Consider the following 23,703-nt stretch of genomic DNA (forward strand, 5'->3'; position numbering starts at 1 on the left):
CGAAAGATCTCCCAACGCTCAGGACAATCTGGCTGGTAACATAAATGCCCCCATTAGTTCATCCAGACTCGCTGCCAGCAGCAGAGGTTTGCAACTTTCTGATGACAACCAATACATACAAATCAGCCTTTTGTTCACTCTCCGCAGACAGATCCAATACTCTCGCTAGCATCTATTCAGTGGACACAATGGCAGAAGGGTTGACTGTAATTTACAGCAGCAAACACGTCAATAAAGATTTTTTTCTGGGCTGTCGTCGGGCTGAGGAAAATAAAATCCATTGGTGCTCGAGTGGAAACACTGAACTCGGAGCTGTTTGGAGCTCGGCAACTTGTCCGCCTCACGACTTGGCTCAAGATTCGGCCGACCTATTGCAGAGCAAACTCCCATTTAAAAGTGTGACTTTAACGATTACACCACCCACAGAGGAAATCCCCTCCACCGTGGCCCAGGAACAACAGTCTAACCCCTTCAAATGCTCAGCGCTAACCTGGAGCGACAAGGAAGGAACAAAGCTGGAAGGTCACAACCCATTCCAACACCTGTTGAGGAAGGGAAGTTTGGATAGGGCAACAGCTGAAGAGATTGGAGTGTTTTTGTTGTTGTCGCGGTTGTGATGTGATAAGACGCTGTACCAAACGCAAGGATGATTATTATTATTATTATTATTCTCATAACATTCTGTCGTACCACCGATAACTTTATGCCTGATCAGTGCTATGACAGTCCCTGACCTGAGCAGTATTAGAAGCTAGACTGCAATACAATACAAAATTACATTCGGGGAGGGTTGAGGGCGAACGAAGGTTCAATAACAGCATCCCTCCCTCACCAGGTGTCCTGTATTTACTCTGAAAGGTGGACTCCGAATGCTTTGGTGTCTGCGGAGTTCATTTGATTCTCAAACGGCAGATAGTGTTGCTGGATGCACCAGCACACATCTGGTTATTCCCAGAGAAAAAATCCCGTATTCAATTACAACGATCATTGATTGGCACAGTCCTATTTAACAGCTGAACACCCGGAGAGGTTTGCATACTGAAAAGACTTTATAATGGTAATTGATCTTTTTGTCTGTGTTTTACACAAGGGACAAATTGCAGGGGGGGTGGTGGGGGGAGTTACATTTGCAAATGTACTGGTTAAGAACCAGATGGTGAACATGGCCTACTCCTGTTTCTGTGTTTGTGCTAAAACTGCCCCGCAACCTCCGCTGGTTCAATACCTCAGCAAATACTGTTGCAGGTTTATTTTCTGTGTCCTATTTAAAAACGTAATACATCTCCATTAAATCCCCTCTGAACATGCAAGTGAGATGACCAAGGACACACTACCTGAAGAACACTGCCTGCGACTGTACGGGGGCAGTGAAAAAAGCCAACAAAAGGAGTCACAGTGAAGACACTGGGCAGGAACGACAATAATAATCTTTGCTTTTGATGCAGCGTATTTCGTGTCGGGAGAATATATCAAAGCACTACATAGGACTTTCCTTTGCTGTGTCCCATCAGCTAGGAGTGGCCCTTGTAGCCAGGTTTCGCCCACAAAATACACAATCTCCACATAAAGCGCTTTGAGAGGTCTCGAAGACGTGATAAGGCGCTCTATCAAACGCAAGGATTGTTACTATAACAATTTGCACCTGCAGTTGGAAACGACTGGCAGAGTATGAGGTGGAGGTATAAAAACCTGAGCTCGTCACATGCTGTATGGATGGGACATTGGTTTTATGTGGTACCCATCTTTGAGAAAGTAAGTCTTCCGAGACAATGCAATCCCGGTTGTGAAACAGGCCGAAGTGGCGAACAAGCAGCACACTTTATAATGGTCTTTATGCGAATATGCACCAAATGCAATTCCGAAGGCGTCCAGAAGCGAGCGTCTCAATATGGTAACAATTCAATGGAGTCATCCGAGCTACAGCAGGAGTTTCATCAGAAAAAGGCTAATGTTGCTCAACCCAACCCAACTTTGACCTGAATGTGATTGAATGGCTAATGCAAAGGCTTGAAGGTCAGCGTCAATAAAAAGCGAGCAGGCCGCAAAGCCGCAGAAGTCTGTTCCAATAGATAAAAGCGACGTTGGAACGCTGTCATTGCAGAACACAGGAGCAACAAGCAGCCTGAATACTGCAGTGTGTGCACTTTCTCAGCTGCAATTATCTCTCTGTTACTGGAAGCAGCGACAGCAATCGGAGCCAGAGCCAAAGTGCTGCCTACTCAGCATTTTACGTGGAGGTTTTTTTTCCCCCCTTTATGTGAAGTAACACCGTTAGAGAATGGACAAAGCGATCCGGTTGTTATTTTGGCGGATCGCTTTTCCGGTGGTACCAATCCTTTCAAAAGAATAAAGAAATAATAATAATAATAATTTTGGTCACTCAATCTACGACTGTTTGTGGGGACGCTGCTGTGCGCAATTGGCTGCCGGGTTTTTCCACAAAATTTTACAGTCAATTCACATTATAGTGTATCCTGTGAAGCGCTTTGAGACTCTTGAAGACCAATTTATTATTATTGTTATTTTTTCTCTCTGGTTGGAAGACTGACTCTCCCGAAGTTTCCTGTCTCCCTTCTATGCCTCTTCACTCTCGTTTCGCTTCCCGATGTTTTACGTTTAAATTGTCTTTCTTTTCCATTTGTTAACTCCGCGGGGCTCAGACCTGAACACCAGGAAGCCCAACCCCTTGAACCAGGGTCCACCAATAATAGGCACTTTCTGGCAGATTATTTCATTATATTGCATTAATTCCAGTCACATTGAGTTACCATTGGCCACATGGCAACTCAATTCATGTTGTCATGTGTAGCCTACAAATTACTTTGGCTTACTTATTACACTGCACCATAAGGAAAGGTCGTAAGCAACTTGCCACAGTCACATTGCACATGCATCAAACATGGCTTGAAGCCTTCCCCTAAACCCAATTTTACATGGGCTGATTCTGGTCAATGAAGGGAATAAATAAAGCGACAGGACTGCGACTGTTGTTCTGTTTCATCAATTGGTACTGTAGTCCTTCAATAGCTTAATAATCACTCCCTCCCTTGCCTCCTTCAAGTCCCGTCTAAAGACGTTCCTCATCGACAGTGCCTTCGGCCACCCTCCCACCCGCACGCACCCCTGCCCTCCGCCCCTCCTGAGGTCTCCCAAGTGGGGGTCCCAAACCCCTGTCTGTCCAGCGCCTTTTTTGGGACGTCTTTTTGACGGGAAGGGCGCTGTACAAGTATAATTTGCTGTTGTTGTCATTAAGAATTGTCCAAGTCCTTTCAATCAGCTAAATGGCAGAATTAATTTACTCGGCTTCCTTGCTTTTTGTTTCAATTTCACAGACAAACCTACTCCTTTCAACCCTCTATGCACATTTCATGTAAACCATTTACTGTATCACATTAAAACATCAATAGCATTTTGCAAGGTGACAAGCCAAGAAAGTAAAGCATTGTAAATATTTCCGTTGGCAACAGAACCTTCTGGTGTCATTATTTATTTTCCAATTCGACACATTTTTCTAATTCTGATCGGAAATTTGCATTTTAACGCAGTTCACTTTCTAGAAACTTACTGCATGAGAGAGTGGTCCTGACTGGACAAGCAGCAGAAAGCTTGACGAGCGCTGTCAATGGCTGTGCTTTCATCCACTACGCCCCGTAACCCTGGCACACTCTTCCTCTATCCCTCCGCCTTGCCCCCCTGCTTCCCCATTTTCAGGTTGCGCCCGAAGACCTTCCTATTCGATCGTGCCTACGGTCACCTCCCGCGGCTCAAACGTCGTTCGCTCTGGGACGCCACCGTGCACGAGGAGCGCTACATAAATGCAAGTTGTTGTTGTTGTCGTAGCTATCTGGTTTTAGCAAGTTAAACTCCAGCAGTACCCCAACTCACACTCTGGGGCTCCCCAAGTCATGGCTCTTGCCAACCTAACACTCTCTGGTGATCAGGGAAACTCCCATGTGTCGGTGACGTGCATATGTGGAGCTCGGTCTGGTTTGGATGCTTTAACGCAATGTGATGGGTTTCCAGAAGTGTCAGGCACCCGGCACCAAAGAGCAGAGCCATTTACGGAGCAGTAAGTCCCATTTCATTGCCTCTCCTATCTTTTTGGGGAGCCACACCAACCCTTAAAACTTAAAATTTCCACCAGTATAAAATTGGAAAATTATAAACAGGCTTATTCTCAACAGCCACATCCTGTATATTAAATCATATGATTTATGAGGGAGCTTGTTTACTGCTTAGCACAGTAGGATAATCACAGCCCTCAGATACAGCTCTACAAACCATAGATAGCTCATTCAGAGCTCATGCCTTACCATTAGATGATGAGTGAAAGGAGAAAGACAACAACAGCAGCTTGCATTTATATAGCGCCCTTCACACGGAGTAGAGTCCTGGAGCGCTTAACAGTGGCGGAGTCTGACCACGATCCAGGCGGGAGAGGGAGGTGACTGTAAGTACGATCAAAAAAGGTCTTCAGGCGAGATTTGAAGATGGGGAGGAAGGGAGGGAGGTAGGGAGGGGCCAAGGCGGAGGGATTGAGAGAGAGAGAGACAGAGTGAGATACATAGAGAGTGATGGTGACTACGATAACACAATTTACATTGTGTCCTTAACATCAGGAGGGGATCTCAGAATGCCTGACACTGCGGGAAGGCACCTGAGTTGGGGTGAGAGCCAAAGAGGAGCGATGCTGGGGAGAGACAAGTGGGAAGAGATGACTAAAATGTGGTCAATGAGGTAGGTCTAAGCCCATGTCAAAATGATCCACAAGTGATGTTGAAGAACATCTGAAACAAACACACGTTACGGCACAAACCAGAGTGATGACAGTGCCATTACCAATCCTTCAGCTACTGGCTTGTCTCGTGTAAGTATTGAATTCCAATCCAGGTCAAGTTTTGCACAGCTCCTGTGTTGGCCATTGCTCCTTGACAGAAATGGCAATAATGATGCCCCGAGAGGGAGAAAAGAGAGAAAGAGAGGGAGAGAGAGAGAGAGAACGTGAGAGAGTTCCTCACGTTTCTCTGGTGCTTGCAATGGATAATGCAGTTCACACTCTCAATCTGCTACAGGTACAAAGTCCTGTTCTTTATTGTAATTGCTTGGTAAATATTTTAAACCGTTCCAGGGTAAGGATGGTCAAGGTGAGGTATATGCTTTTACACACACACACAAGTGACAAAGATTCTTATTAGCCCACTATTAGTGGTTTCCTTGGTAACGGAAAACGCACGTAAAAACACCTTTAGAAGACTCTCTCGCTCATGGCTTGATAGACTTACCTCTTCAACTGCGCCGAGGGTTATTTCTCTCCTCCGCCCTCTCCCTCTCCCTCGCTCAAGATCAAACCCCACCATTGTGCAGCGCTCCGAGACGCTATCCTGCCTGAAGGCCGCTGCTTAAATGCAAGTGGTCGTTGATGTATTTGTGGACCTACTTTTACATAACCAATATTTTGCTCGATTAAAAAAAAAAAAAGATTTTTCATACACAATAACAACTGCAGTATGGACCATTCATTTCTCCCCGGCTTCACTTGTCACATTCATCATTTGAGGGCAACGGTAATACTTCGACGTGTAGGGAAAAGAATTAGAAATTGAACCATTTCTCTCCCTTCAACAGCTAATTACTAATTTAGCAACATTTCATGATTTTTTCCCAGCGCGAAGCTATCCATCCAAATCGTCAAACTTGATTGAGGACTCACTTTTTCTGGTACAGAACAGCTCTTTGCATTACATAAGACTGGGTATCCCAACCTCTTAGCTGCTTCTGGCCAGAATCCCTATTTGACAAACGTTCTGTGGGCCGCATAAGCAATACTTTGCATTTCCCTTCCAGAAACATAACAAAGTCTACAAAGCACCCGTTCATGCTGGAAGGACAACTTGACACTGTCGGCTGGGCACCTGGAATTAGTAAGCAGGATGTGCCCCTCCAGGGAGAGAGGGAGAGGGAGAGCTCATGCCAATAATCTATCTCTGGGATTTCCATGTGTAGGTGGGAATTCTCAGCTTGGTTTGGATCCTCTCCGAATCAGTTGTGGGGAAAGGAGTCTGGCATGGGTTGAGAAATTCCAATTTGTTGATGAAATATTTTGTTAACACATACACACTCTTACATCCCCATTGGATGCGTAAACACAACTCAATAAATACAGTTAATTGACTTTACCGCAGCCAGCCAAGGGCTCCAGTGTTACCTCAGTGATTACAATTCACTCACAAAAACATCATTTGCTACTATATACAAAGCTCGCAATCTCCTGTCCTTCAATTCATAAATCAATAACTACTGCCATCTAATTTGCTCTCACTGCTTAATTGAACAAGAATCTTAAAGAGGATTGCTCTTGGCATGCCACGTGCTTCAGGAACAACAACTTGCATTTGTCTATCGTCCATCATGAAGGACAAAAATGAGTGATATGGTGGCTGAAGCCAAAACTGTCAATGGTGGGTGAGGGGCATGAGGAAAACCTGAGCCAAAGTCATGGGAAGTGAGTGGGGTGTGAGCAGATCGAACAGGTGCCAGGGCATGGAGTGATTTGAAAGGGAGAGGGAGCATCTTGAAACTGTAGACTCAATGGCAAGTCTACGCGATTTTCATCTGGTTCAACTCCAGCAATACCAACAAATACTCAAGAACTTCTAAAAAAAAGGCGTTTCCCAGTGCTACATTTCATATAGTCCGCTCACAGAACAAGGCAACGCGAGATGGCTGTTCTCATTCTCTCTCTCTCTCTCTCTCTGTGTGAGTCTCGGGGCCAGAAAACTAAGAAATATCAACTGGCGAGAATTTTCATTTGCTATTGTTAAATATGATCTCGCAAGGTAACATTTCCTTTCTAAGAGGAGTGACTTTGCATCGGGTGCCACCTGAAAGATTGGCTCCACCGAGATCTCTGAAACATTCACATTAATTCCAGCTGAAAAAAATGAAGTGGTTTCACCAGTCCGAAAAACCTGAGAATGCAGCATATTCTTCCTGCAACCGGCTGGGCGTTAATAATTATCTTAATGAAGCTGTTTTCTTTAAAAAACAAGCAGAAACAAAGGGTGTTCAATTAATTAAGGACATATTTGGGGGGGGGGGTCTGAAACACCATCACCGTTGCTTAAGAGTATCCAAACCAAGCTGAGATTTCCATGCCTCCCTCCTACACATGGGGAATCCCAGAGATAGATTCTTGGACTGGGACTCAATGTAATTACAGCACCAAACCTTGGCTCTCTCTCTCTTGTAATAATATAATAATCCTTGGAATTGATAAGGCGCCTTATCACGTCTTCGAGACGTCTCAAAGCGCTTCACAGAACATTGCCGTCATATCCCCTCCGCCTGCAATGCGCTCTTCTACCATCACGGCTGTTTGCATTCTGAAAGGGCTACGTCACTGAGAAGCCCAATTTCACAGGTGAAAGCTGAACAAGAGACAGGATGAGCTTTCTCTCCGCAGTTACAGTGACATATGTAGCAGTGGCTAAACAGCAACACATTGCGCCGAGTGCTGTAATGTGTTCATCAGAAAAAGGCCAGCTGCAATTGTTCACTTTACAACGCTCAAAATGCTTGTTTTCTTCTTCCTGTTTATTTATGATGAGAGGCTTTTGTTTAATAGATGTAAATAATGAATGAGTGGCTGCTGGTGCGTTGGCTTGAAAGGAGAAGTTGGAAGGTTTTTTTCGCCCGGAAATTTATCCAAAGCAAAATGAATTGCCAGGAGCCCTGCTGGAACAGGGCTGATTTGGGGGCGTTTAAAGGGGAATTAGTAACGTGCCGATGTGGAGGGAATTAATGGATACGGGAAAAGAATAGGGGATTGGGATTAGGAAACATATAGCCTTATTAGCGGAGCAAACACACTGACATTGATACAATGGATGAATAGACTCCGACAGTGCCCTAAGGTTTTTACGGCTCACTCTGCATGTCCTGACATTCAGGACCGAAAGTGTTAACCCTTCTTCATACAGCACAGTTGGCGGTGAATGCTGCAAAACTTTCGACTAGAAGTAGCACAATGCGGTTAAATCTCCCCGGAATCCTGAAGGTGTAGTCCTGCAGCTCAGTGGTTAGAGCACTCGCCTCGCAAGCGAGAGGACCTGGGTTCATTTCCCAGGCAAGTGCCAAGTGCTTTGAGACGTCTTGAAGGCCCGATAAAGCCCTAAATCAAATGCCAGGATTATTTTTATTATTCTGTGTTACCAGCCAGCCATCTGGATTCTTACCGTAATAAAGATCTTATGATATTCTCCGTCAAAACCTCTCGCTTTGCGAATCAGGTTTGCATGCAGGTCGCTAAGCATTCACACAGCCTCCAAAGCTGCACAGCATTGACAGAGAGAGGATGTGAAATAAATAATAATCCTGCATTTGATGCGTCTTCAGTTATAAAGGGAGGAGATAAGTGCAGCCTTATGGTTTACATAACTGTCAGTTAGAGGAAACCTGCCAGTGAGTAAGTACAGCACTGCTCTTGTGGTCATGACATGAGGCTGAGCTCCAGTCACAATAATAATAATAATCCTTGCATTTGATATAACCCCTTATCACGTCTTTGAGACGTCTCAAAGCTCTTCGCAGGATACACTGTAAAGTGAATCGACTGCATATATTTTGTGGGCGAAACGCGGCAGCCAATTGCGCACGGCAGCGTCCCAACAAACAGTCGTGGATTGAAGAGACATGACATGAATGGCGGGGATTTCGGGATGCTACGAGTTGTGCGATGGTTAATACAACTTAGTGCGGGTACAATCAAGTGGATTTAGTAGGAAATTCAACGGGACTCAGGCAGACTTGGGCGACTGTACGATTTATACCGATCACTTGATAAAGACTCAAACGACAGGAGCTTTCAGCTGCTGCTTTCTCACCTGCAAACGAAGGCAAATCACAAAGCGCTGAGCTATTGATTTCTCAGCCGTGGCTCTCTTTCCTCTCAAAAAAAAGGAAACCAGAGAGAGCCGTGCCATTCAACCCCTTCTTCAATACATCTGCTAAAGACCTGAGGTTCATAGGCTGTGTATTTTTCATGTTAAATAGTTTAATTTGAGCACTGAGTGGTGAGAGCACCGCTGCTTGAACCAATTCATTGCCTGAGGGGGATTGTGCAAGTAAGCGGGACTAACATGGGCAGAAAGTCATTAACCCGGACAGCTTCAGACATCAGGTCACTACAGCAGGATTTATGAACTCAACTCCCTGCTTCACTCAAAATCTGCTGAGTAACCAGCCACCGAACACACTCTATCAACCATTCTAGTCTTTTGGAAGACATTGAGGGTAAGCCACAGCCAGCGTTCCTCTCAGCAACGGTTACTGTGGAGGCCTGTAGCTTAGTGGTTAGTTAAGAGTGGTTTGCTGGTGGTTAGGACCTGGAATGACCTGCCAAAAAGTAGCTGAAGATGAGCTAAAACATCAACTCAGTTTTGTACGCAAGAAATGAGTGACACACGTCAAAGGCAATCTGGTCTAAAGTGACTCAGATGAAAAAGTCTGTGACAGATTAATGTGGGTGACTGGAGGAGTCTTGCCCACCGGGCAAGAGCTCAGGCGGAGAAGGTGCCGAAACCCATTAAATGAAAGCACGAAACAGGGATTGTCTAAAGGAATCAGTCCTTCGTGAAAGGCGACTGAAGAAAATGAGGCAGATAATTAGGGTTGGGGAATCCCAGTTATTTTTTCTGCCCTTGATAACAGAAGCAACAAAGCAGGAGAGGTATCTAGAAACTGCTTTATCTCAAATCACAGGGGCCACATTGCCTGAGGCTTATAATAGAAAGTAACATGAGTGAATTTTTCATAGAGGAGGCTCTTGACACGTGGAAGAGTTGGAAGAGGCAGAGTTGATTAGGAGTTTCATGGAAGAAGTAGATAGATGGAGGAAAGATAAAGGCTTGGAAGGGCATGTGGGGGATGGAGCAGGGCAGTGGGATTGAACGAATAGTTTGGTCTGAGATCAGGTCTGCACTGTAAACTTGTTTGATCCTACAAACACCTGGAAAGATAGCAATAATAATATTCCTTTCATTTGATACAGCGCCTCATCACATCCTCGAGACATCGCAAAGCGCTTCACGGACTATACTGTAAAGGGAATTGACTGTATATGTTGTGAGCAAAACGCAGCAGCCAATTGCACACAGCAGCGTCCCACAAGCAGTCGTGGTTTGAGGGATCAATTTATTATTTTTTTTTTTTGAAGGGCTTATTACCCCCGAAAAAGCGACCCGCCAATCGACTAACAACCAACTTACTGCTGGGTAAACAGAAGCGTGTGGAGTAAGGAAACTTGCCCAACATTTCGCCCTGCCCAGGATACGAACTCAGGTCTCTCGCTTGCGAGGCGAGTGCTCTGACCACTGAGCTACAGTTCTCCACACGTGGGCAAATTGAACACAGTCAACTTGGATTCTGAAGGCCAGAACTCTTCGTTTTGCTTCAGACCAATTATTGTTGAATTTGTGTTGAAGTCAGTGCTGAGGAGCACAAAGGGGTCGCAGTGAAAATTCACACAGACTTTGGATATCATGTCACATAAAGATTGCCAGTGAAACGAATACTAGCCAATGCATTAAGGAGAAAAGAAGCTGATGAGCTTTAAAGCAGGGACGTGAGCTAAATGCATGTTCCTTGAACTGGAAGACATAGTTACTGGTATGTCCCATGGGCTCATTGAGTCAGCTGCTTTCAACAGATGATGACATTACACACTACAAATATCATCTGTATCATTCATTATTAACGTGAAGAAGAATTCACGGCAGATCTCCACTCGGTAATATTCATCGTTTTGCTTTCCATTACAAATCTACTCAGTAGCAACGACGATAACAACTTGCATTTATAGGGCGCTCTTCACCCAGGGTACCATCTTGGAGCGCTCATCAGCTATCTGGTGGGCATCTGCCTTCAGTGTGGTGGGAGGAGCTTTTACAGGACACCCACAAAGACCTACTTCTCGCAGACGAAAGAAAAATCACGCTGCATTGGAAGGAGCATTACGTTATTTGCAGCACTAGAGGGAGCAACCCACGTCCAATGCTTAAACTAAAATCAAACTGAATTTTTTAAGGTACAAAAATGTCACGTTTTGGATCTTAGACAGAGGATACACAATTGGGAATTGTCCCGGGAGTGTGGAACATCCCCAAACTCATGCAAATTCCAAGTCTGCCAGTTTGGTTCCACTCACTGTCTCTGGGGAAAAAAGTTTGCAAAGTTTGAATCTTTTTGATTCCAATTTTTAGGTCTGGAGGTGTGATCTTTTATAATAAGAATTTTTTTTTGATCTTTTGACTACATCTCTACAATGGAAGTCCCAGAACTTGTGTAGGTTTATGTGAGGGGAGTTTTGAAACTCAGGACGAATCTGTCTTCTTTGTCTTTTTCCTACACGTGAATTTAATTTGGTCACTCAATCCATGGCTGTCGGTGAGACACCGCTGCGCGCAATTGGCTGCCGCATTTCACCCTCAAAACACGCGGTCACTACACTTTACAGTATATTCTGTGAAGCGCTTTGAGATGTCTCAAAGACGTGATAAGGCGCTGTATAACAAATGCAAGGATTATTGTATTGTTATAATAATTAAAAGTATTTTTCCAACAACAATATGAGGCCATCTAGTCTACCAGGCCTCCGCTAGCTCTCGAAACTATTCCCTTAATAGTGCAATTATTTTCCGTTTTCCCTTTCGTATTTCTCCTTTTTAGAACTATTCCCCAAGTGTTTGAGGAATGAGTTTCGAGCAACGATTAGACAAGCTAGGGCTCCTCAGTGTTGGAAGTAGACCTCTCAAACAGAAACTTAAGAGTGTAAAAAATGTTTTTATGGATTTGGAAAAGTAAGCGCAGAACAGTACTTCGGAATGCACCAAGACCACAAAGCAAGAGGAGATAGGTTTGCAATTGCAAGAGGCAATTTCAGGACAGATAACAGGGAGTTCTGATTTACTCCGATTTAACGGGTCAAGTTACCAAGAAGCGTGATTGAGGCCGGGACACTGAACTCATTCAAAAAACAGCTTGATGCTGTGGTGAGAAGATGGTAGGGTGGGTATTCTGAGACGATGACATCAATTGGGACGAAGGAGTTCTTCATCGAAACCAATCTTGTGATCCTGACATTTTGTTTCCTCGCTCAATTCCGCTGGTTCCTCATGTCCCATCTGGTCAAGTTTGCCGTTTTAACCCTCACTTTTCATTCCCTCCATGGCTTTGCCCCACCTGCCTCTGTGAGCTGACTGCCCTGGACACTCTCTCAAGCAGTGTTCTGCTTCATGTCCTTCACCCCACCGTTGGCAGGCGAGCTTTCAACCGTTCTGCTCCCGCTCTTGATAACCTTTCAATAACTCCTAGTTTCTCCGCTCTTTCCTTTGCCGCTTCAGCTGCAGGAAATCTGAAGCTACCTCGCCTCAGACGCCTGAACATTTTCAACCAGAAATTGTGACTTTAACTTTCCTTCTCCAGAGAACGATTCGGAAAACATGAGTAGGATCTGAAGTTCTGCAGCAACACACTGAATGTTAAACTCAAGGTCATTTCTGCCTCTTCTGGTTGAAGCAGGTGTGGTTCAGATAACGGCTGTGTGATGGTAGCATCTGCTGAAATCATAAATCAGCTTCACAAAATAGTAGCATCAATGTTAACCTACCGCCTGCACGGGCTTTGATGTCCGCAGAGATTTTATTTCTACTGAGTTGCAAGCAATATTTTTCGCTGAGACAGGAAACAAGCACTGTGCCTCTGGGAACAAAACCTTCATGCAAAGCCGCATCGAACAGTTAGGAAATTCTGTGTTATTCCTGACAGGGCAGGAAAACCCAAGGAAACACAAAACACGTCTACGATTCAATAAACAACCTGGGAAAGTGGGACTCACTCTACTCGAGTTTTAGTTGTTATCTTTGGAACTCCATCCCACATTCCCTTCACCTCACTCCCTCCTTTACCTCCTTCAAGACATATCTCAAACCCTCCTCTTCGACCATGCTTTCGGCCACCCTCCTATCATCCCTGCCCTCCACCCTCCCTGATCCCAGCTCGGGTCCAAATCCCTGACTGTCCAGCGCCTTGGGACGTCCTCCCGACGGGAAAGGCGCTATAGAAATGTAATTTTGTATTGTATTGAACGAGGTCAGGATGCATCTCAGAGAGCCAGGAGCAGGATTCTCATTCCATTGGCAGGTGATTCAGACTTCGACAGATTTTGTAAAGCAGTGTGATATCATTGAAAAAAGTGTGAAAGAACTTCAACGAGTTAAACTGCTGAAAATAAAAAAAAGTGCAAAGTTATTGCTAAACAGTTTGTGCCGAAATTGGTTCTGGGCAAAAAGCCGTATAAAAAATCCCTAGACTAATGAGGAGATGCTTAAATAAAAATAGAAGTCGCTGGGAACACTCAGCAGGTCAGGCAGCATCTATGGAGAGATGTAAATGAATTAACATTTCAGGTCGATGACCTCTTATCAGTACTCGTGCTTGATCAGCTTTCTCCAACCAGAAGAAAAAGTCCTATAAAATAGCTTGTACGGTATCTCACAGAATTTGAGTCTAATTAAAGTTTCAGCTGTGACAGGCAGCATGTTGCTAAAGAGGAGACTCGGTTTTAAAATTCTAACTCATTGATCCAAATCTTCCAGAGGGAAAAAAAAATTAATAATTGATTTGGAACAAATTGCCAATTAATTTGTATCAATAGAATTCAACACAATGAATTGAAATGCCACTTTTAATCACTGAAGGCAGATGACCAGCGACATATTTATTACATTTTACCTCATGAATTGGGATATCAATCATACTTGTTTAATAGAGGGGGAATCTCAGTTTAATGAGCATCATCTCCTGTATACAAAATTACCATCAAAATCAGAGAATTTCCTCAGAGCTGCGATTCTACTGAGATTTGGGGATTACGCATCAAATATCCAGTCATGAGGTTGACAACAATCCTGGGCTCCAACGACCGCAATAACTTGCATTCATATAGTACAGGCACCCATTGCTAATGATCCCCTGACCTAGATAGATTTTTGCCCACAAAATATACAGTCACTACACTTTACAGTATATTCTGTAAAATGCTTTGAAACATCTCGAAGCTGTATATCAAATGCAAGGATTATTATTATTATAAGGGTGTTTCTTTTTCATATCTAGACACACATCAACAATTTCAGTGATATTCGCAACCCCGCAACAAATTAGATGGATACAAATTCAAACAGGATTCCCATTTTCCAAACCCAATATAAACCTGCAGTACTTTACACCGGTGGTTGAGAACCTAAATCTTCTGAGCCACTTCCCATTTTCTTCCGCTGCACAGCCTTAATGTCGGTCTCAGTTTTCTCAGTGTCAGTACTCTTGCCTCTGAATCAGGAGGCTGCCTGTTAGGTTCAAACCGTTTCAATCCCATTCCCCTGATACGACAAGAGGCTTGGCTATTAGACAGCGCGACTGTATGTTGTGTTGGGTTTCAATTGACTGAACTGCTTCCCGTTCTGTCCCACTCAACAAAGTTTCAGTGTTTTCCCCCATTCATTCCCTTTGCATAGAATTTCTGATTCAGTTACACGCGGAAACATAATCCCAACACAAAATGTTCTCAGTAATGCACTTCTACTGTTCAGTACACTGAAGCTAGGCAATCGATTGACGACTTTCACTCTAGGACAACAGTACGTCTTGCCCGCATTCGATTCGCTTGGCGGTATACTCTGTGAAGCGCTTTGAGACGTCTCGAAGGCGTGAGAAGGCGCTATATCAAGTTGCAAGGATTATTATTATTACATTTACAAGTCTGATCGCACCGAAAAGAAAGGGGCATGTCTTCGATCAATCTCTTTATTCAGGCGGAGTTGCTGAATGAATTAATGATCAAATAATCTGTGGGGCAGACATTTGTAAATTGTCAACCATGTCTTCTCAACCATGCTTTCGCCCTCCCACCATCAGCTTCACCCCTACCCCCACTCCTAAGCACAGCCTCAGACTCCTAGTTAATCTGTGTGAAGCACTTTTCAGATGTTTCCCAATATGAAAGGCACTCCTAAATATTAATTATTGCCCATTATGCGTGCTGATCCACACGTACACGTTGTTGGTAAACCCATCTAATTGTAATTTCATCGTTGATAGAGAAAAACAATTAAATGGTTAAGAGATTTCTCCACATGGCCTTTGCTTTTGATACCTTGCGAAGTATGAAACGAACATTGTTCTCATAAACAAGGTGGGGATTTGTGGACCTCCTATGGCTTTTTGGTAATTAAATTACCTTCCCGATTTACAGTGCTTATGTTGTTCAAAGAAATCTCTACACACCAAAGACATAAACAAATGAGAAAAAGAAAGATGAGATACTAAAAGAATTTAATGTGAAAAGAATGCCAAGTATAGTTATTTTCCTGCAATTTCAGCTCCATTGCTGAAAGGCGCTTATGGAAGTTACAGCAGTTTAACTACATAGAAAAGTAAGTTGTTGTTGCTGTAGTAATGACAGTGTCTTTCGCATCAGGAGGCAATCTCAAAGTGTCATGTGTCGTGACTGTATTTTGTAGGTGAACATGGCAACCAATTGGCACACAGTAATTACTGCCTCGCAAACTCACAAACCAGGAATTGAATGGCCAATTTTATCCGGGAAATTGTTTAATCCATTTTGATACCAAGAAAAAAAAATCGTAAATTTGAGTCGTCGTAGAGAAATGCTAATTTATTCACCACCGACTTGCTGAGTCACTGAGACACTCCATATGGTTTGGCAGGAACTTCCCTTTGAATTAAAATTGGGAACAAAATGTTCTTTGGCAAGACTGGGCTGTTACTTTGAAGTACGTTTTTAAAATAGTTCAAAATAACTTCACAGTAACGCAGCAGTAATAATCATCTTGATTCACAGGTACATTGATTGGGAAATACATCTTCTGCCATCTGCTCAACCTTCCCAATGATGAGCGAGCCTTCTAATTAAGTCACGACAGGATCCAAACATTGACGCTAGGCTTGATCAGAGCTAACGCCTATGCAAAGTGATCACACATCATCAGCTCTGGCCACCTTGCCCCTGAGCTTATATAAAGGAGGAAGTGACACAGAGGTACCACTCTGAATGATAGGACAAGGACTCGGGCACGATTTGAGCACATTGGGAACAACAACAGGTTGACCAACAAGTCATGATATCTACCCTGTTATCTAAAAAAAATCGTAATTTCTTGAAGACTTATTGGACATCTAATGGTACCACGACTTTTTGGTCACCCTGTATTAACAATATGGCTGACTTTTTTTACTTAACACATTCAAACCACCCACCCACATGTTCCCATCAATGTATCAGTGTGCTGGAAGCACAACAAACCTGGATGTGACCACGGTACACTGACAGGAGCCATGCTCACTCTCAGTTATTCAAGACAAATACGTCGACTGGAGGCTAGATAGCATTGATTTATTCTCAGGACAGGCATACAACTGGTCCGATTGCACTCCCATCTCCCTGGGGCTGTGCATATTATACTTTCATGTCTCTATTGTATGTTGTCTTGAAGGAGCAAAGCATTTCTAGTTTGGTTGTATCAACTCTATGTTTTGAGGCAATGTCAGTCATGCAAGACTGCACCTTGAACAACGAAAGCATTGAAGGTTTTGTAGTGATTACCTAATGTGACAACATTTTCCACAGGCTTGTCGCTCAGCGATCGCTGATTTTACCGCAGTCAGGTTGTAGGATGGTTGTCTCTGGAACAACTCCTAATGATGCCTTTGAAACAACCGTCTCTTCAAACAGTTTCTCCTCCCACTCCCTGCCCGGTCACCTGTGGTGTACCCCAGGGCTCTATCCTTGGCCCTCTTCTCTTCCTCACCTACATGCTCCCGCTTGGCGATGTCGTCCGCAGACACAAGGCAAACTTCCAAATATATGCGGGTGACACACAAATCTACTTCTCCTCCTCCAGCTGCCCTTTTAGAGAGAATTAGCAAAATAAACTTGCTAGCGGAAATAATTCAAACCTCGGCCAATCTACCTCCAGTCAATCAGAGACAACTTTGGGCAATCCACTCCGTGCTGCGCTCCATTTGCTCTCCATCACAGGCTGCGGGAAAAAAATGCTCACAGTGGAACCTCTCACCACTTCAGCTGCTGTCTCATAATTTTGATTACGGGCACTTTCCACACTGGGTGCAAACAACTGAATCAATAAAAGGAAAAACAATAGGTCTTCGGTCCATCAATACCACTCTACATCCGTGTTGTCATTTATGTTGGAGGAAAAGCAGTTTGTCACCATCTTGTGGCCAATTCTGAGGCGCTAAAACACTGCTACCCATTTCAAGTCTAGTATTGACCTTGCACAAGGCAACAGACAGACAGACTGCCAACCTTACTGCCGTTACCGTTTGTTACCAGTGTGACAAGTGTCCGAATAGAAGCTTCATCTTTAGGTGAACTCCTAAGTCCAAGACTTGTTCAACACTGAACAAAATATCATTCAGAAGCATTTGTTCTTCCCGAGGTACCCATTTTCTACCAAGAAAACCACCCTAATCATCCGGACATTCTACCTGATATACATGAAACAATACCCCTTTGACTTAAACAAAGGTCTCCCCTAGCTGTTCTAGTGGATAATAAATACTCCACCCCACTAAATACAATCAATTTCAGAAGAAAGGGTGTGCTAGGTCTAATTTCCGATCCCCCCAATCCATTGACTTTTGACTTCAACATCTCAATGGGCTCTTACAGCCAAACATGGTGAACACAGAAAGTGCTGCAACCCTTGAAAGTGAAGACTTCTCCGGTGGTAAAACATGACACATTTAGCTTTGACCTCCGGGGAAAAAAAACTAACCCATGCTACTTCTAACAGCAGCTGAATTATAGGACGTGTCAGCTCGGGTCTACAGAGTAGACCAATTTACAAATGAACTCGTAACTAAATGCCTCGGAAAAAAAATGGTCTTCAGTTCAAGTATACGACCGAGATTGATTTAGCCTGGCCATTTCCATTTCCTTTAATGCATGTGGTACTTTGTCGCACAAAGTGATTACTATTTAGAAAAAGTATCTTGGAGCCCTCCCCTGATGGCTCATGCATTACAATGACCACCTAAGTTAAAACTCACACCCCCTCTGCTCTCGACCCCTCCCTCCCCACTTTCAAACTCATCCAAAGACCTTCCTTTTTGATTGTGCTTACGGTCACCTCTCCTCCGCCCTCCTCCGCTACTGTCAAGCGTTCCTGGACGCTACCCCGCAAGCTGTTGTTGTTGTGCTACCCTGCAAACACAGCAAGGACAGGTTTGGACTCATAGCCACCATCTCCCCAAAGTGGAGACCATGTCTGCACTCCCGCTCCAGAAAACTGGCAAGGTATTAGGGTGCGACCACCCATTGAACCACACCCAATGATTGTGGAGTCCTGTAGCGTTTTGGATAGAGCGCTTGCCTCACGAGCGAGAGGACCAAAGTTTGATTCCTGGGCGGGCGAGGAAAAACCTTTGGCAAGTTTCCTTACTCCACAAACATATCTCTGCTTACCTAGCAGTAAGTAGGAACCCGGTTGGTAGTCGATTGGTGGATCGCTTTTCTGGCGGTAATAAATCCTTCAAAAATAAATAATGATAATTTGGTCACTCAATCCACGACTCTTTGTGGGGACGCTGCTGTGCGCAATTGGCCTCCGCGTTTCGCCCACAAAATATACAGTCAATTTGCTTTACAGTATATCCTGTGAAGCGCTTTGAGACGTCTCGAAGATGTGATAAGGCGCTATAGGTCACTAAATCGGAAGCACTGCTTCTCTTCCAGGGACACTGGGGTGAATGGTATCAACTCATTATTCCTCTGGACAAGATGAACAAACTAAGTGTGGACAATGGGTCAAATCTAACACATTCCTTGCCTGTGTGACTCAGTACCACCCTGGGCAATGTGTTTGCCTCCTAAGCCATTGGGGGAAAAGCATCAGAATATGTTTATACTTATTGGCAAGCTCCCAACACAAACACACTTAGCACCATGTATCAATATGTTGCTGCTGAGTTTTGCGATCGCGGGATCAGTTTTTCCATATTAATCAAGAAAATTCACGTGGGCATTCATTCCTTACATAATTGGAGCGCTCATCTATAAATAGTTTCGGGTTGGACTGACCATTCGTGTGAGCTTGTGTCAGGGGCATCGGGATTTCCTGCTTGAGAAAGGTTGCAAAATTGGCTGCCGTGTTTCTTCCAAACCCTTTGTATAGTTTTGTTCTGTATAATACACGAAACCAGTTTGCCCCCCTCATCCGCCCCCCCCCCCCAACCCGCAGATTTTAAGAACATGAGCGACGACAGCACTGTTCGCTTGGAAAATAACCATTTTTTTTTCAATCAGCGACACTTTTTCTTCGGAAGTTTCTGTTCGCAGCCGCTGTCCAAATACCAACACCTTGGAATCATTCAATTAAAAAAGACACAGCAACCTGAGTGAGTGAGTGAGTGAGTGAGAGTGAGTGAGAGAGTGAGAGTGAGTGAGAGAATGCCATCTCTTCTCAATTCACTCCGCAATTATTCACCGCAAGTGAACTGATTGAGGTGGCGACGCTCGGCTCTCGATAATCACGCCAATTGCTCGAGATCTACGGGGGGAGCACAGGAGGGGGTGTGAGCGTGAGTGAGTGTGGTTGTGAGTGTGAGTGAGTGTGGTGTGAGTGTGTGCAGAGATGACATCATTACGCCTGAGGCTGCGTGTTAATATGTGCAGAGAAACGAAAAGCGTTGCCATGAAATCCTGGGAAAGTTGTAATGCAGCAAAATTTCCAAGCAGGAACTTTTCCCCCAGTGGCCATCGTGGTCTTGCCATTGGCTCGCCATTGGCTACTGAGCTTACCCTCCCTGCAGTGTGTGTGTGTGTGTGTCCCTTTGCAATGGATCAAATTATTCCTTGCAACCCCCCCCCATCAACACCACCACCACCACATCACTGGACATTTATTTCCAGGCAATTGGAGGCGACCCCTCTTCTTTTTTTTTACCTGTGAGAGCTGTAAGACACAATCTAAATCCATCTGCAAACAATGATGTCCTCTTCTCCCCCCCACCCCCCCCCCCCCCCCCCACCCCCCCACCCCCCAAAGCCAGACAAATAGCAAAGCAACATGACTCGGTTTCCAAAAGGCAATCAATCTCTCTCTTTAAAACCCCCTCTGATCTCTGCAGAGATGCAGTTGCAATATTCCGCAATGTCGCTGTGGGTTTTTTTTTGCACACACCCACATACATACCCACACACACACCCACCCACACACCCACACACACACACACACACACACACCCCACTTGATGGTTAATAATAATGTCACAGTCTTGGACCCACCGACCAGACTGTTATTCTATCGCAGGGAAACACACACACACACACACACTGCCCACTCCGCTCATTCGGTGCGTAATATAAAGCTTCAACCAACGCAAGAAACTGCGACACACACACAGACACTACACACACAGACAGACACTACACACACAGACAGACACTACACACACAGACAGACAGACACACAGACACTACACACACACAGACAGACACACAGACACTACACACACACACACAGACAGACACACAGACACTACACACACACAGACAGACACACAGACACCACACACACACACACACACAGACACTACACACACAGACACTACACACACACAGATACACAGACACTACACACACAGACACTAACACACACAGACACAGAGACACTACACACACAGATACACACACTACACACACACAGACACAAACACAGACACTACACACACACACACACTACACACACACACACACACCGACACTACACACACACAGAGAGAGACACAGTCACACACACACACACATAGAGTAGAACATCATCAAAATCAGCACATGAACTGGATGGGATTTCTACCGACAGGACCAGAACTAACCTTAACCACTCTCCCCCCCTCCCCCCCCTCTCCCCCTCCCACCTCTCCCCCCCTCTCCCCCTCCCACCTCTCCCCCCCCCCTCTCCCCCTCTCCCTCTCCCCCCCCTCTCCTCCCCCCCTCTCCCCCTCCTTTGAGAAACCCCCAAGTGCTTTGGAACATGATTCAGTGATCGCTCTGTAACCAGAACTGGAACTATGACTACAGCCATTCGCCCCGAACCCATCGTAGTGTGTGTGTGTGTGTAAAAAAAACACACAAGAGAGGGAGAGGAGAGTCTGTGGGCTTTGGGGAAGAGGGGACCACACAGGGTACCAACAACTGCTCATCTTCATTTAAGGAGGTCAGTCACTGTGAGATTGATGCCAGAGATCTATTCCAACAACGCACAGGCACTAAGGTTACGAAATACCTGGTGTTATACCTACATTGTTATCTAAAAAAAAACACCAAAAAAAAACATCATCGTTTCTTTTAAGACTTATTGGGGGGTATCGTAATGGTACCACTACGTTGGTCACACGCCTTAATACTGAAAATACATCTCACCGGTGATAAACCGAACGCCCTTTATTGATCAATTGGTTCATTAGTGGCTCTCGCACTTCCCACAGCTGAATATTTCACCTTTTTTTTAATTTAAAAAAAAAACTGGTACCACTGTCACTTTTTGTTCAATAGAAAAAAAAGAACAGCGCAATGAATGCTTTCTCTCAGCCTCTCCTGAGATCAAATGAGTTTGCTGAATGGCTGAATCCTTTCCCCTTAAAAGATGCAAGTTATTATTTTTTCACCTTTATATATATTATATATATAAAGCATAAAAAATTTACAGCCCTCAAAAAAAAACTAATGGATGTCGTTTAAGTGATACGTTTCGAACGATTTTAAATGATAATACAAAACTAAACATTTGGGATGAAGGAGAATAATTTTATACTCATCATAACGCTGTAAGTCACATTCCAGGGTCATTCCTGACTTACACAGAGAACCACAGCTCAACCAACACAACAGCACACAGCACATCACAAAGTTGCTGAAACTGGGAACAGTTTCCCAGAACACAGTCACTTTCCAGAGGACCACAATCCCCCCACCCCCCCCCCCCCACCCCCCCCCACCCCCCACCCCTTCCCCCCACCGTTGCCATTTAATTATTAACGTATGGGAAATCCGTGCAACTTTGACACAAAAATTAAAAACCCCAAAGTTTTTTTTTTCCCCTTTCGGTTTAACCTTCAAACACAAGTCAATCACTTTGATCAGAAACCCAAATAACAGGAGAAAGCGATACCCACAGACAAGTCAGTCGAATAAACCCACGAAAATATATATATATATATACACACACACACACACACATATACATAAAGGAAAGCCTCCTGGCACTATTCCCACCGGGGCAGAGGACACCCATCAATTTCAATTCCCCCCCACCCCCACCCCTAGGATCAGCCCGAGCTGGGAGATGGGACCTGGGGGTTGGGAGATGGGACCTGGGGGTTGGGAGCTGGGACCTGGGGGTTGGGAGATGGGACCTGGGGGTTGGGAGATGGGACCTGGGGGTTGGGAGATGGGACCTGGGGGTTGGGAGCTGGGACCTGGGGGTTGGGAGATGGGACCTGGGGGTTGGGAGCTGGGGACTGGGATGGGAGTTGGGGGGGGAGTGGGATCTGTAGGGGTGGGAATTGGGAATACAGTAGTTGGGAGCTGGAGGGTGGAGTGGGGGGAGTTGGGAGAAGGGGACTGGGAGGTGGGATCTGGTGGGTGGGAGGATGGAGTTGGGAAGCCGAGGAGGAGGTGGGGTTGGGGTGTGGGGTGGAGGGGTGTGGGGAGGGGTGGGGGTGTGGGGTGGAGGGGTGTGGGGGGGGTGGGGGGGTGGGGAGGTGATGAACTTCAACTCACCTTGAGCTGCTGCTCCTCTGGTGCTGACCACACTGGCTAACAGAGTGGCCACATACCAAATCATAGTACAGTCACCCCACTGTGAGCTCTGAGTGGGACATCGCTCAACAGCTCCTCACTCTTGGAGGTGTTTCACGGCACCAATCAAACATCTTCCCTTCTTTTTTCTTTTCCTTTCTTTCTTTCCCTCTTCCTTTCCTTTCCTTCTTTATCTGACCATCAGCTCGAGGCCATCCTCTGGGGTCATGTCCCCTTCAATGTAGACCTGGTTGCATCCTTACTCTCTCACCCTCCCCTCCCTCCCTCCCTCCTTCCTTCCTCTCCTCCTCTCCTCCTCCTCTCTCTCTCCTTCTCTCTATCTCTCCTTCACTTCTCCTCCTCTCTCTCTCTCTCCACTTCTCCTTCTCTCTCCTTCTCTCTCTCTCCTTCTCCCTCTTATTCGATTACATTCCCGCAGCTTAAGCCTTAGTCACTCATCCACTTACTCACTCCCTCCCTCTCTCCCTCCCTCCCTCCCTCCCTCTCTGTCTCACTCCCTCCCTCCCTCTCTGTCTCACTCCCTCCCTCCCTCTCTGTCTCACTCCCTCCCCTCCCTCCCCCCCCCCTCCCCCCCCCCCCCGCAGCACAGCCTCTCTCTGCTCTCTTTTTTCCCGAAGATGCCTCTCACCACCACGAACCCTCCACACACCGCACCGCCCCCCCCCGCGCGCAACCCAACTTGACGGTCGCCCCGCCCCCCCCCCCGCCCGCCATTGGCCGATCCGCGGCAAAGCCCGGCGCTGATTGGTGGCCGCCGCCGCCCGTCAGCCCCGCCCGCCCCGCCC

At 45.4% G+C, this 23,703-nt stretch overlaps 1 protein-coding gene across 1 annotated transcript in view; it reads right to left on the bottom strand.

The window, feature by feature from the left end:
- The window catches only part of igsf9bb (immunoglobulin superfamily, member 9Bb), a 132,522-nt gene extending 109,335 nt beyond the window's left edge, over positions 1-23,187 (bottom strand). The window contains exon 1 of the mRNA XM_042343825.1: positions 22,880-23,187. Coding sequence (XP_042199759.1) covers positions 22,880-22,943 — 64 coding nt within the window. The 5' untranslated portion in view covers positions 22,944-23,187. The remainder of the gene's footprint in view (positions 1-22,879) is intronic.
- Between the last annotated feature and the right edge of the window lie 516 nt (positions 23,188-23,703).

Source organism: Callorhinchus milii, unplaced genomic scaffold (genome assembly GCF_018977255.1).
Source record: "Callorhinchus milii isolate IMCB2004 unplaced genomic scaffold, IMCB_Cmil_1.0 Scaffold25, whole genome shotgun sequence".
Classification (NCBI taxonomy): Eukaryota; Metazoa; Chordata; class Chondrichthyes; order Chimaeriformes; family Callorhinchidae; genus Callorhinchus; species Callorhinchus milii.